This window comes from Phyllobates terribilis, unplaced genomic scaffold (genome assembly GCF_046119375.1).
Source record: "Phyllobates terribilis strain yellow unplaced genomic scaffold, ASM4611937v1 Scaffold_2__4_contigs__length_985480577, whole genome shotgun sequence".
In the NCBI taxonomy this organism is placed as follows: Eukaryota; Metazoa; Chordata; class Amphibia; order Anura; family Dendrobatidae; genus Phyllobates; species Phyllobates terribilis.
In genome coordinates, this window is record NW_027362762.1 from 940,665,152 (window position 1) to 940,680,626 (window position 15,475).

The 15,475-nt window shown below is 44.3% G+C and overlaps 1 protein-coding gene across 1 annotated transcript in view; it reads right to left on the minus strand.

Annotated features, from left to right (window-relative positions):
• Positions 1-14,504, minus strand: part of LCA5L (lebercilin LCA5 like) — a 36,542-nt gene extending 22,038 nt beyond the window's left edge. Inside the window, exons 1-2 of the mRNA XM_073668426.1 lie at positions 13,992-14,504; positions 4,534-4,671 (exon numbers count right to left, since the gene is read on the minus strand). Coding sequence (XP_073524527.1) covers positions 4,534-4,671; positions 13,992-14,462 — 609 coding nt within the window. The 5' untranslated portion in view covers positions 14,463-14,504. The remainder of the gene's footprint in view (positions 1-4,533; positions 4,672-13,991) is intronic.
• Between the last annotated feature and the right edge of the window lie 971 nt (positions 14,505-15,475).

The following is a 15,475-nucleotide window of genomic DNA, read 5'->3' on the forward strand; positions in this document are numbered from 1 at the left end:
TTACAATTTCCCCCAAATATGCAACAATAAGTGATCAAAATGTCGTATGTTCCCCAAAATTTTAGCAATAAAAACTACAGGTTAATTTGCAAAAATACAAGACATCACACAACTCCATCAATGGAAGAATAAAAAAAATTGAGATCTCAGAAAATGGGGGACACAATGGGGTGCAATATTACTACAATAAGGAGGCAGACTAGGGGAATTATTGTAAGGAGGCACAAAGAGGGGCATTATTATATGGAGACGCAATGAGGGGCATTATTATATGGAGACGCAATGAGGGGCATTATTATATGGAGACGCAATGAGGGGCATTATTATATGGAGACGCAATGAGGGGCATTATTATAAGGAGTCACAATGAGGGGGATTATTATAAGGAGGCACAATGAGGGGCATTAGTATAAGGAGTCACAATGAGGGGGATTATTATAAGGAGGCACAATGGGGGGCATTATTATAAGGAGTCACAATGAGGGGCATTATTATAAGGAGTCACAATGAGGGGGATTATTATAAGGAGGCACAATGAGGGGCATTAGTATAAGGAGTCACAATGAGGGGGATTATTATAAGGAGGCACAATGGGGGGCATTATTATAAGGAGTCACAATGAGGGGCATTATTATAAGGAGTCACAATGAGGGGCATTATTATAAGGAGTCACAATGAGGGGCATTATTATAAGGAGGCACAATGAGGGGCATTATTATAAGGAGGCACAATGAGGGGCATTATTATAAGGAGTCACAATGAGGGGCATTATTATAAGGAGGCACAATGAGGGGCATTGTTATAAGGAGGCACAATGAGGGGCATTATTATAAGGAGGCACAATGAGGGGCATTATTATAAGGAGGCACAATGAGGGGCATTATTATAAGGAGGTGTGAGGGAAGTCTGTTTCAGAGTTACTGACTGACGTTTCTCTTCTGCTGGACAGGCCGTGCTTCTGGTGCCCCCTTGGACCTCCAACTGCTGCTCTGTCACATCTCTCTCCCTCCTACTCCCACTAGAACTGTCTGCAATCAGGAAGTCCCTTAGTTGTACACTGAACCTGCTCCTCCCACACTGGAGCAGCTCCTAAACCCCTTAACTCTTTCCTAAGTTATAACTGCATACTCTCTATGCTATAGTGCCCACCTCTGCACTACCCTTCTACTAATCTACTACTCTACCTGCAATTTAACCAATGCTGACCCTGTAAGTAACCCATCAGACATCAGGTCATATGCATGCTCATACATAAACATTGAGGAAGACATTATGTGCACAAAGAGGGAAGAGGCGCATGACCGTCCCGGTCACCCTCTTACAGAGGCACAATGTGGGCATTATTATAAGGAGGCACAATGAGGGCATTATTATAAGGAGGCACAAGGGGGGAATTATTATAAGGAGGCGCAATAAGGGGCATTATTATAAGGAAGCATAATGTGAGCATTATTATATGGAGGCACAATGAGGGCATTATTATAAGGAAGCATAATGTGAGCATTATTATATGGAGGCACAATGAGGGCATTATTATAAGGAGGCACAATGAGGGGCATTATTATACGGAGGCACAAGGGGGGAATTATTATAAGGAGGCACAATGAGGGGCATTATGATAAGAAGGCACAATGTGGGCATTATTATAAGGAGGCACAATAAGGGCATTTTTATAAGGAGGCACAATGGGGGAATTATTATAAGGAGGCACAATCTGGAAATTATTATAAGGCGGCACAATAGGGGAATTATTATAAGGAGGCACAATGGAGGAAATATTATAAGGAGACACAATAAGAGGATTATTATAAGAAGGCACAATTGGGGATTATTATATAGAGGTAAAATGAAGCCAATTAATATAGGGTGGCCCAATGGGGGCATTATTATACAGAGACATTATTATTATTAGGAGGAAGCGGCACTATTACAATGTGGAGGTACAGTGAGGTGTTATTACTGTCTAAGGCACTGGTTATAGCACTATGTGGCTTGTGTAGAGATGTGGGAATATGAGGAGAGGGCTGGAAAAGCAGAAAGCCAAAGATGTCTGAGTGTGGACGAGTTATGGATGGAAGAAGAGGGCATGACGGTCAGGGACTAATGGAAAAGAGAAGTTAAAATGAATGACTACGATCAGCGAGCACCACTGATGAGATCTTGCACGGTACGCAGAGCACTGGTGTACAACTGATATTACCATTATATGGTCAGTGAATGGTGGTAATACAAAAGTAAAATAAAAAGGGCAAGCACACCATTAGTATTAAATTAATATGCATGTGCACAAATACGCTGTGACCAATATGCAAACATATATACTTATATGTATGTATTGTTTGTTTGTATGGTGGTAATATCAGTTTTAGTATAGTGGTTTTGGTTTATGATCAATGGACATTATATGGTAAATTGAATGGTATCATCCAAAACTACAGCTGACATCAAGCCCTCATATGGGTAGGCCAGGAAAAATAAACAAGTTATGGCTCTTTGAGGTGGAAAAAACGAAAGTGCAACATAGGCCGATACGTAAGGAGGTAAAGGACTTGTCCCATAAACATCATAGATCCCTTATCCACAGGACTGATGGTGAATGCATGATCACTGGTGGTGTGTCTGCCTACACCGCCATCCTGACATCATAAGATCTAAAGTCCCCTGTAAAATGGAGCAGCACTGAGCATGTGCGACCAACTCTCCAATAGACATACTGTACCTGCCAAACGTCCCTGATTCAGTGGGATTGTCCAGAATCATGGGAGCTGTCCTGCTGATCTGGGAGGTCGGGGTATGTCTCGATTTCAGCGGTATGTGAGTGCGAAGGCCACAGATCAGGAGCAGACACAGACCACAGGAGGATTTGGCGCCAAGAAGGAGAACGGAGCAGATGCGGACCAGGGATGGCGTCAAGGCTAGCATGATAGGTCTCAAGAGGAAGTCTATGCCACCAAGGCCCAGACGACGCCCGGTGAGACCCAGAGTCCCAAACTTCACTGGTCAAGGCTCAGAGTTCAGACTGTGCCAGCCAAGACGAGGACCTGTGCTCTACGCCAGTCATGTCCCAGAAACCAGACGAAACCTGTCAAGAGCAAAGACCCAGTCCTTCCCGCTCGAGGCCCAGGAGGCATTCGTTGACAGTCAAGCAACGAAGACCTGCGAGGAGACGACGGCCAGAGGAGCACGCCTGCGGTTACAGAGGGACAGCGCGAGTGAGCAGGGCCGTCACTTCCAGCTATCGCATACAGTACCGGGGGTTAGTCTGAGTTAGGACAACAGGTGGGGAGGGGGCCGGTGTGTGCGTGGGAGGCTCAACACGCTTTAATATACTTCGTCAGAAAGAATTGTGGCCTAGTGGGAAAACCTGGTGACCCCCTCTAGGGCCAGAATTGCAGGAGGGACTTACGTGATAACTCCCGTTAACGGGTATACCATCTCTACAGAGAGAACATTAGCATTATATACTGAAGAGCTTTCATTGTTATTACAATTGTGTCGTTATTTGGTTCATTGTTGATTTGTATTGTTTAATATCATCAGTTGTCTTATAATTATTCAGCAGAATTACATCGTTCACTGACTGTTCTTGCCTCGTGTCCTCTGTGCATTGCATTACGTGTGTGCGCAGCTGAGCGTGTGCGCCTCTGCAGCAAAGCTGAGCATGTGCGCTTCAGCGGCAGAACTGAGCATGTGCGCTTCTGTGGCAAAGCTGAGCGTGTGCGCTTCTGTGGCAGAGGTGAGTGTGTGAGCTTCTGTGGCAGAGGTGAGTGTGTGAGCTTCTGTGGCAGAGCTGAGTGTGTGAGCTTCTGTGGCAGAGCTGAGCATGTGCGCTTCTGTGGCCGAGCTGAGCATGTGCGCTTCTGCGGCAGAGCTGAGCGAATGTATATCAGAGTTGAGTGTGTGTGAGTTAATCTAACAGTGATATGTGTTTGTATACTGTGGGGCTTCATACTGTGTGGCGGGGTCTGTGAGGGGACATCCTACTGTGTGATAAGAGGTTCTGTTGGGGCATCATACAGTTTGGTGGGCACTGTAAGTGTATTATACTATGTGCGAGGGAGTCTTACTGTAGAGGGAGCACTGTGTGGGCCATGAGAGGGGTACTATACTGTGTGGGAACACTGTTGGCCTTCCCTAGGAGCAATGTTTCTGTGTGGGCACAAAAAAGGAGAAGACGAGTGTAGGGTACTCACTTAGCGTAAAAAAAAAATTCTCAGACGCAGTATGTGTCCCTCTTTCTTATTTTTAAAATATGGCAGGTCTGATATAAATGGTGCATGGAGTGAGGGTTGCATAAACTCACTGGCTTCAATCACACTTTGGCACCCCCATTCTCAGTATTAGTGGGGGTCCCAGTTGTCGGACCACCAGTGATCATACATTTACCATCTATCCTGAAGATATCTGATATAAGTTCAGGCGTTTCTCATTCATATCAAGGCATAATGTGACCATATTTTAGGGTCTGTGTTGTCACCCCCATCGTTCTACTGTATGAGGTCTGGAGCGGGACCACCAGCCCCCTTATGTCACCTTCATCTTCTGCTGCAGTAGTAGAATTTGCTCCTGCAGTTTCCTCGCCATGTCCCGTGCCTCGGACGCCTTCTTACTTTCTAGGGCCAGCTGCCGGTCGTAGAAGCGCGTCGTGAGGTGGAGTTGTTTCTCCAGGACCTGCAAGCAGCGGAGGAATAAATGAATGGAGCTGTGGAGTTTCTTTTCATGTACACAATCACTGTCACTATCTCTGTAGGTGTAGAAAACTCTGGGGTGTTGGGGTGCTGCGACCATGTGAAGTTGTACTTCTGGGCTGCTAACATCTAGTTCTCCATTACTCCCACCTATTGACCTGGACCACAAAGGGGTGTGACTCAAATGTATTTGCATAAACTTTGCATAATATTTGCATACTTTAAGATTTTACCCGAGTGGAGCAGGAAATGGGGCCTAAAATGTTCCTTAATTTCTGTTTTCGGATGTGAATTATGCTGCTGCTGAATACACATAAATTTACACAATAGCCAAGGAAAGCTGCAGTTTAAAGTATGGGGAAAAACATACCAGTAACCTGAGCTGTGTTGTGACACAAGGTTTCAGACCACTTTAGACTCCCGTTGGGGGCTCTCAGTCTTTTACTGCTGATATACAGATAGTATATACATATATACACTGCTGAAAAAAATAAAGGGAACACTCAAATAACACATCCTAGATCTGAATGAATGAAATATTCTCATTGAATAGTTTGTTCTGTACAAAGTTGAATGTGCTGACAACAAAATCACACAAAAATCATCAATGGAAATCAAATGTATTAACCAATGGAGGCCTGGATTTGGAGTCACCCCCAAAATTAAAGTGGAAAAACACACTACAGGCTGATCCAACTTTGATGTAATGTCCTTAAAACAAGTCAAAATAAGGCTCAGTATTGTGTGTGGCCTCCACGGGCCTGTATGACCTCCCTACAACGCCTGGGCATGCTCCTGATGAGGCTGAGTATTGTGTGTGGCCTCCACGTGCCTGTATGACCTCCCTACAACGCCTGGGCATGCTCCTGATGAGGCTCAGTATTGTGTGTGGCCTCCACGTGCCTGTATGACCTCCCTACAACGCCTGGGCATGCTCCTGATGAGGCTCAGTATTGTATGTGGCCTCCACGTGCCTGTATGACCTCCCTACAACGCCTGGGCATGCTCCTGATGAGGCTCAGTATTGTATGTGGCCTCCACGTGCCTGTATGACCTCCCTACAACGCCTGGGCATGCTCCTGATGAGTCTCAGTGTTGTGTGTGGCCTCCACGTGCCTGTATGACCTCCCTACAACGCCTGGGCATGCTCCTGATGAGGTTGAGTATTGTGTGTGGCCTCCACGTGCCCATATGACCTCCCTACACCGCCTGGGCATGCTCCTGATGAGGTTGCGGATGGTCTCCTGTGGGATCTCCTCCCACACCTGGACTAAAGCATCCGCCAACTCCTGGACAGTCTGTGGTGTAACGTTGGTGGATGGATCGAGACATGATGTCCCAGATGTGCTCAATCGGATTCAGGTCTGGGGAACGGGTGGGCCAGTCCATAGCTTCAATGCCTTCATCTTGCAGGAACTGCTGCCACACTCCAGCCACATGAGGTCTGGCATTGTCCTGCATTAGGAGGAACCCAGGGCCAACCGCACCAGCATATGGTCTCACAAGGAGTCTGAGGATCTCACCTCGGTACCTAATGGCAGTCAGGCTACCTCTGGCGAGCACATGGAGGGCTGTGCGGCCCTCCAAAGAAATGCCACCCCACACCATTACTGACTCACTGCAAAACCGGTCATGCTGAAAGATGTTGCAAGCAGCAGATCGCTCTCCACGGCGTCTCCAGACTCTGTCACGTCTGTCACATGTGCTCAGTGTGAACCTGCTTTCGTCTGTGAAGAGCACAGGGCGCCAGTGGCGACTTGCCAATCCTGGTGTTCTGTGGCAAATGCCAAGCGTCCTGCACGGTGTTGGGCTGTGAGCACAACCCCCATCTGTGGACGTCGGGTCCTCATACCACCCTCATGGAGTCGGTTTCTAACCGTTTGTGCAGACACATGCACATTTGTGGCCTGCTGGAGGTCATTTTGCAGGGCTCTGGCAGTGCTCCTCCTGTTCCTCCTTGCACAAAGGAGGAGGTAGAGGTCCTGCTGCTGGGTTGTTGCCCTCCTACGGCCCCCTCCACATCTCCTGGTGTACTGGCCTGTCTCCTGGTAGCGCCTCCAGCCTCTGGACACGACACTAACAGACACAGCAAATCTTCTTGCCACAGCTTGCATTGATGTGCCATCCTGGATGAGCTGCACTACCTGAGCAACTTCTGTGGGTTGTAGAGTCCGTCTCATGCTACCACGAGTGTGAAAGCACAACCAACATTCAAAAGTGACCAAAACATCAACCAGAAAGCATTGGTACTGAGATTTGGTCTGTGGTCCCCACCTGCAGAACCACTCCTTTATTGAGGGTGTCTTGATAATTGCCAATAATTTCCATCTATTGTCTATTCCATTTGCACAACAGCGTGTGAAATTGATTGTCAATCAGTGTTGCTTCCTAATTGGACAGTTTGATTTCACAGAAGTTTGATTTACTTGGAGTTACATTCTGTTGTTTAAGTGTTCCCTTTATTTTTTTGAGCAGTGTATATACAGTGGGGAAAACAAGTATTTGATACACTGTCAATTTTGCAAGTTTTCCCACCTACAAAGAATGGAGAGGTCTGTAAATTATATCGTAGGTACACTTCACCTGTGAGAGACAGAATCTAAATAAAATCCAGAAAATCCCTTTGTATCATTTATACATAATTAAATAGCATTTTATTGCATGAAATAAGTATTTGATCACCTACCAACCAGCAAGAAGTCTGGCTCTCACAGACCTATTAGATTTTCTTTAAGAAACACTCCTACTGAACTGTTTGAACTTGTTACCTGTATAAAAGACACCTGTCCACTCACTCAATCAATCACACTCCAACCTCTCCATCATGGCCAAGACCAAAGATCTGTCTAAGGACATCAGGCACAAAATTGTAGACCTGCACAAGGCTGAGATGGGCTACAGGACAATAGGCAAGCAGCTTGGTGAGAAGGCAACAACTGTTGGTACAATTATTAGAAAATGGAAGAAACACAAGATGACTGTCAATCTCCTCGATCTGGGGCTCAATGCAAGATCTCACATCGTGGGGTAAGGATGATTCTGAGAAAGGTCAGGAATCAGCCCAGAACTACACGGGAGGACCTGGTCAATGACCTGAAGAGAGCTGGGATCACAGTCTCAAACATTACCATTAGTAACACAAAACGTCGTAATGGATTAAAATCCTGCAGGGCACGCAAGGTCCCCCTGCTCACGCCAGCACATGTCCAGGCCCGATTGAAGTTAAGTTCGCCAATGACCATCTGGATGATCCAGAGGAGGCATGGGAGAAGGTCATGTGGTCAGATGAGACCAAAATAGAACTTTTTGGTATCAACTCCACTCACCGTGTTCGGAGGAAGAAGAAGGAGGAGTACAACCCCAAGAACACCATTCCAACTGTGTAGCATGGTGGGGAAAACATCATACTTTGGGGGTGCTTTTCTGCAAAGGGGACAGGACGACTGCACTGTATTCAAGGGAGGATGGATGGGGTCATGTATCACGAGATTTTGGCCAATAACCTCCTTCCCCCTGTAAGGAGCATTGAAGATGGGTCGTGGCTGGGTCTTCCAGCATGACAATGACCCAAAACACACAGCCAGGGAAACTAAGGAGTGGCTCCGTAAGAAGCATTTCAAGGTCCTATTTGTCTACCCTTTTATATGCATTACTTCAACTTTGATATACAGTAAGGTTTTTAATATAGGCAGTATAGGTACCGTCCCAATTTAGGGTCACCTTGCCGCTGGTGGGACGGCTTGTATACTTTTTTTGATCAAAAATAGTTCACTAAGTACCCTATATTTATTATGCAACTTTGCTTTACATTTATATATAATGATGGTAGGGTATGAGATATATTTTTGTCTTTTGTCTTTTGTAGGTTTTGTTTCTGTTTTGCTAGTGTGAACATGCTCCTATTTCTTGCATGTCTACCATCTTAGACCTCAGTTCACATTGCCTGGTTTTTTGTCTTGTTTGCATTCTGTGCAATTTAAGGGTGTGGCATCCCCTTTGTTGAGCTGACTGGTATATATGTAGCTTACCACGGGCCTGGGTTGTCTGGAGTTGGGACCCGGTCCTATTTGTCTACCCTTTTATATGCATTACTTCAACTTTGATATACAGTAAGGTTTTTAATATAGGCAGTATAGGTACCGTCCCAATTTAGGGTCACCTTGCCGCTGGTGGGACGGCTTGTATACTTTTTTTGATCAAAAATAGTTCACTAAGTACCCTATATTTATTATGCAACTTTGCTTTACATTTATATATAATGATGGTAGGGTATGAGATATATTTTTGTCTTTTGTCTTTTGTAGGTTTTGTTTCTGTTTTGCTAGTGTGAACATGCTCCTATTTCTTGCATGTCTACCATCTTAGACCTCAGTTCACATTGCCTGGTTTTTTGTCTTGTTTGCATTCTGTGCAATTTAAGGGTGTGGCATCCCCTTTGTTGAGCTGACTGGTATATATGTAGCTTACCACGGGCCTAGGTGGTCTGGAGTTGGGACCCGGTCCTATTTGTCTACCCTTTTATATGCATTACTTCAACTTTGATATACAGTAAGGTTTTTAATATAGGCAGTATAGGTACCGTCCCAATTTAGGGTCACCTTGCCGCTGGTGGGACGGCTTGTATACTTTTTTTGATCAAAAATAGTTCACTAAGTACCCTATATTTATTATGCAACTTTGCTTTACATTTATATATAATGATGGTAGGGTATGAGATATATTTTTGTCTTTTGTAGGTTTTGTTTCTGTTTTGCTAGTGTGAACATGCTCCTATTTCTTGCATGTCTACCATCTTAGACCTCAGTTCACATTGCCTGGTTTTTTGTCTTGTTTGCATTCTGTGCAATTTAAGGGTGTGGCATCCCCTTTGTTGAGCTGACTGGTATATATGTAGCTTACCACGGGCCTGGGTGGTCTGGAGTTGGGACCCGGTCCTATTTGTCTACCCTTTTATATGCATTACTTCAACTTTGATATACAGTAAGGTTTTTAATATAGGCAGTATAGGTACCGTCCCAATTTAGGGTCACCTTGCCGCTGGTGGGACGGCTTGTATACTTTTTTTGATCAAAAATAGTTCACTAAGTACCCTATATTTATTATGCAACTTTGCTTTACATTTATATATAATGATGGTAGGGTATGAGATATATTTTTGTCTTTTGTCTTTTGTAGGTTTTGTTTCTGTTTTGCTAGTGTGAACATGCTCCTATTTCTTGCATGTCTACCATCTTAGACCTCAGTTCACATTGCCTGGTTTTTTGTCTTGTTTGCATTCTGTGCAATTTAAGGGTGTGGCATCCCCTTTGTTGAGCTGACTGGTATATATGTAGCTTACCACGGACCTGGGTGGTCTGGAGTTGGGACCCGGTCCTATTTGTCTACCCTTTTATATGCATTACTTCAACTTTGATATACAGTAAGGTTTTTAATATAGGCAGTATAGGTACCGTCCCAATTTAGGGTCACCTTGCCGCTGGTGGGACGGCTTGTATACTTTTTTTGATCAAAAATAGTTCACTAAGTACCCTATATTTATTATGCAACTTTGCTTTACATTTATATATAATGATGGTAGGTATGAGATATATTTTTGTCTTTTGTCTTTTGTAGGTTTTGTTAAGGTCCTGGAGTGGCCTAGCCAGTCTCCAGACCTAAACCCAATAGAAAATCTTTGGAGGGAGCTGAAACTCAGCATTGCCCAGCAGAGGAGTGGGCCAAAAGTGGGCCAAAATCCCTGCTGCAGCTTGTGTAAACTTGGTTAAGAACTACAGGAAACGTGTGACCTCTGTAATAGCAAATATTAAGTTCTGTTTTTCTATTGTATCAAATATTTATTTCATGCAATAAAAATGCAAATAATTATGTAAAAATCATACAATGTGATTTTCTGGATTTGTTTTAGATTCTGTCTCTCACAGGTGAAGTATACCTACGATAAAAATTACAGACCTCTCCATTCTTTGTAGGTGGGAAAACTTGCAAAATCAGCAGTGTATCAAATACTTGTTTCTTCCACTGTGTGTGTGTATATATATATATATACAGTGGGTACGGAAAGTACTCAGACCCCTTTAAATTTTTCACTCTTTGTTTCATTGCAGCCATTTGGTAAATTCTAAAAAGTTCATTTTTTTCTCATTAAAGTACACTCTGCACCCCATCTTGACTGAAAAAATCCAGAAATGTAGAAATTTTTGCAAATGTATTAAAAAAGAAAAACTGAAATATCACATGGTCATAAGTATTCAGACCCTTTGCTCAGTATTGAGTAGAAGCCCCATTTTGAGCTAGTACAGCCATAAGTCTTTTTGGGAATGATGCAACAAGTTTTTCACACCTGAATTTGGGGATCCTCTGCCATTCTTCCTTGCAGAAAAAACAAAGGGGTGGGGTGGAGAAGCGCTGTGCTTGTGTGAACCTGTTTGATTGATGGGGTACATATACAGATAACAAATGGCTGCTCACCTTAATGGGTTGTGCAGGCCGCACAACCCGGGTTTAGAGGCCTCTAGTGCTGAATGTGTTGCCGCCGCGTCCACTGTGTCTCCTCTAAAACCGCGGCCGGAGCTCCCGATCACGTGGTTCCGGGTGTGGATCACGCGGGCAGTGACATCATCACAGGTCCTAGTTGCTGAGAGTGTATCCAGTTCCCTGCAGCTCCGAGCCACAATTCCCAGTGGGAACGGTAAGACAATGTGCAAAATATTGTGGTCAATTCGGGCGCCGGACACTGAATGGTGAACGTTGGTGGACAGCCATTTTCAGGTCTCTCCAGAGATGCTCAATTGGGTTTAGGTCAGGGCTCTGGCTGGGCCAGTCAAGAGTGGTCACAGAGTTGTTCTGAAGCCACTCCTTTGTTATTTTACCTGTGTGCTTAGGGTCATTGTCTTGTTGGGAGGTAAACCTACGGCGAAGTCAGAGGTCCAGAGCACTCTGGAAGAGTTTTTCATCCAGGATATCGCTGTACTTGGCCGCATTCATATTTCCTTCTATTGCAACCAGTCATCCTGTCCCTGCAGCTGAAAAACAACCCTGTAGCATGATGCTGCCACCACCATGTTTCACTGTTGGGATTGTATTAGGCAGGTGATGAGCAGTGCCTGGTTTTCTCCACACATACTGCTTAGAATTATCACCAAAAATTTCTATCTTCGTCTCATCAGACCAGACAATCTTATTTCTCATAGTCTGGGAGTCCTTCATGTGTTTTTGAGCAAACTCTATGCTAGCTTTCATATGTCTTGCACTGAGGAGAGGCTTCCGTCGGGCCACTCTGCCATAAAGGCCCGACTGGTGGAGGGCTGCAGTGATAGCTGACTTTGTGGAACTTTCTCCCATCTCCCTACTGCATCTCTGGAGCTCAGCCACAGTGATCTTAGGGTTCTTCTTTACCTCTCTCGCCAAGGCTCTTCTCCCACGATTGCTCAGTTTGGCTGGACGACCAGGTCTAGGAAGACTTCTGGTGGTCCCAAACTTCTTCCATTTAAGGATTATCGAGGTCACTGTGCTCTTAGGAACCTTGAGTAATGCAGAAATTCTTTTGTAACCTTGGCCAGATCTGTGTCTTGCCACGTTTCTGTCTCTGAGCTCCTTGGGCAGTTCCTTTGAGCTCATGATTCTCATTTGGTCTGACATGCACTGTGAGCTGTGAGGTCTTATATAGACAGGTGTGCGCCTTTCCAAATCAAGTCCTATCAGTTTAATTAAACACAGCTGGACTCCAATGAAGGAGTAGAACCATCTCAAGGAGGATCACAAGGAAATGGACAGCATGTGACTTAAATATGAGTGTCTGAGCAAAGGGTCTGAATACTTATGACCATGTGATATTTCAGTTTTTCTTTTTTAATAAATTTTCAAAAATTTCTACATGTCTGTTTTTTTTCAGTCAAGATGGGGCGCAGAGTGTACTTTAATCAGAAAAGAAATGAACTTTTTAGAATTTACCAAATGTCTGCAATGAAACAAAGAGTGAAAAATTTAAAGGGGTCTGAATACTTTATTTTAAATATCAAGGATTTTTTTAATGAAATCTCTAAATATACGATTTACTTCAAATAAAAAAACCTTAGCCTTAGTATCATATTGAACGCATTACTTTGTGAGGCCCCCACAGGCCCCTTGACGCACACAAGACTACATGAACCTGGAGGTGGTCTTCTTCTAATATGGATTTCATGGAAGAAAACAAGAGGAGAAAAGATTCTAAATATCGAGAGGGATGCGATTCAACTTATTGGGGGCAGGAGGGCATGAGGCAGAGGTGTGAGGTTGGCACTTACAAGGGGCGCAAAGTTGGTACTTATCATGGGGGTATGTGTCAGGCAGTTATGTGGGACTTGTGGCTGCCACTTTGCATGGTGGGCATGTGGCTGCCCCTTTATTCGGTGGCTGGGACAGCATGTGCTGTACTGTATATAGGGGTCATGTGACAGGCACTCATAAGAAACATCTGGCTGCCACTTTGTATTGCGGCTGTCACAGACTTTTTCTGCATTGTAGAGAATATAGGGGGCACATGTCAGGTACTTTTGGGGGCGTATGACTGATGTCTCTTTGGTGGGGCATTGTATAAATCACTGGGAATGGGGGCATGTGATTACCACTGTCTGAGGTGCTGTAGCTGGCAATTTACTTACTCCTTCAACAGGAATGACTCAAAAATTCACAAAGATGATAATATATATAAACATTTTCAGTTTTGGGTGGAAAGAACCTATTAAAATGAAGTTTTCATCAGAAATATGACTTATTGTTTAAATCAGGTTTTTGTATTAAATGTATTTTTTTTTAAATGTTTAGTCATTTTTTTATTTATTTATTTATTTTTTTGTAGACAAACACTTTTTTTTCAGGAAGAGTTTTCAGCAGCTTCTTTATCATCAAAGGCAGGTAACGTCTCACAAAAGGCGATGTCTCAGCTCACCTGCTCCTTCCCCCTGCACAATGACACGCTCAACAGATGCTTCAATACAAAGGATAGGGTCGGGATCTGGTCATTGCTGCTAATGTAAATGTGCATTTCCTGAAACAACAGGAAGTTAAAGTCTAAAAAGCCCCAGTGGCCGGTGTGAAAATTGCAAGATTTCTATTTTTTTGAATTTATTACAAATTGTGATAAGGTAAAAAAAAACTAATTTGGCAAAACTGTAAAAAAAAATACATTAATAAAAACCTGATTTAAAAAATAGGTTATTTTCTGATAATAGCTTCACTTAGGGAACACCTTGCTTCCTTCTTCAAAGAACAGCCATAGGGGTCTATCCCGGGCACAGATTCACCTTCAGGATAGGGGTTTACCTTAATTTTGGTGCTATCGATTTCCTTCTTAATCCGAAGACCGGATAACTTCTGGTTGAGCTCCTCTCTCTCGGCGAGGTTCTTGTCCTCGGAGAGCTTCTGTAACTTATTTAAATTATCCTTCACTTTGAGCAGTTCGCTTTCCGCCATTCTCAGCTTTACGGATAGACCGCGCTCACTCTCCTGCGTGGATCTCAGGTTCTCCCTCAGCATCCTCACTTCATTACCGTGCTGGGATATGAGATGGTGTATACCGCCCTCTGAGCTTTCGTACTTGATCAGCGCCATCACATGCCGGTGCTGGAGACGGGTCAGTAACCTGTTCTCTTGGTTTACTCCCTCCAGGGTGCGCTGGACGTAACACAGTTGGTCCTTCAGTTCATTAATTTTGTGAACTTTTGCTGATAGGACGCGCCGTGTGACATCACCTTCACCCTTATGGGTGAGCAGTGGCAGGTGTTGCGGCTTCATTGATGTCCGCTTCCATGGCGGTGATTTCCTCCAGGAAAATGCTTTGTCTGCACATCACAAAATTAGGGTTTAGTTAGTTTAATAGATCAGCAATCCAAGAAAAACTCATATGCTGTGTTAAGCATGGGCGGGAAAAGACACAGGAAGTTATTGTATTATGTTCCTCATATGTCATGCTCCACCCCCACATGTCTGATTACAAGAAGACTCGGCTCCTGATCCCTTATTTCAGGGATAATTTCAGATGAAAATTCCAATTTGGAGAGGAATTCCATTTCTTTCATGAGCTGGTGTCACGAATGTGTTAGAGGTGACAGACAGTCGCCCTGCAGTGGGTTGCAGGAGATCTCTACATTTGGCATTGCAGACAGCTTCTTAGATATGAGGCTGTCTTTAGGACAGAGCGGCTACCTCTCTCTTGCTAATTAGCTCTCTGGCCTGAGCGTATATATATATACCTGGTGTGTCTGAAAGTGAGTCGCCGACTATATTCATTTCTACTTGTGAGGCTTAGCAGGAGCAGCACTTTGTCCTCTCTGGAGCTTGAGGTCGTGTGCATATTTGGACTCATCTAAAGCTAAGCAATTTCCCCCTGTTTTGTCTTCCCTTGTTGTCTATAGTGTTTAGTGGAGGTTGACTAGTGCTCATATCCTTCCATCCATAGCCGTAGCCATATGCCAGGGAAAGTAGGGCGAGGCACGCATGCGGCGATTGCTGAAGAGACAATATAGGGACGATAGTTGAGACAGACCAGACTAGGAGGTCTCCACTTCCCCCTTTCCCTAGTGTCTAGGCTCCCTTTCCCTTTTCCCTCTGTGTTATACCTGGCGTGACATTATAGCCGGCTGAGCACGTTTTGAAAAGGAAAAAGAAAACAAAAAAACTGACATTTTTTTTTCTTTGCTTGTGTTTGGGCGTGCATCTTTTTTTCCCCTTTCTTCCTTTGGTATGGATTCAGTTGCAGAGCTTCCAGAGCGGCTGCACAGGCTGTCTCTGGAGGTGAATGACCTCTG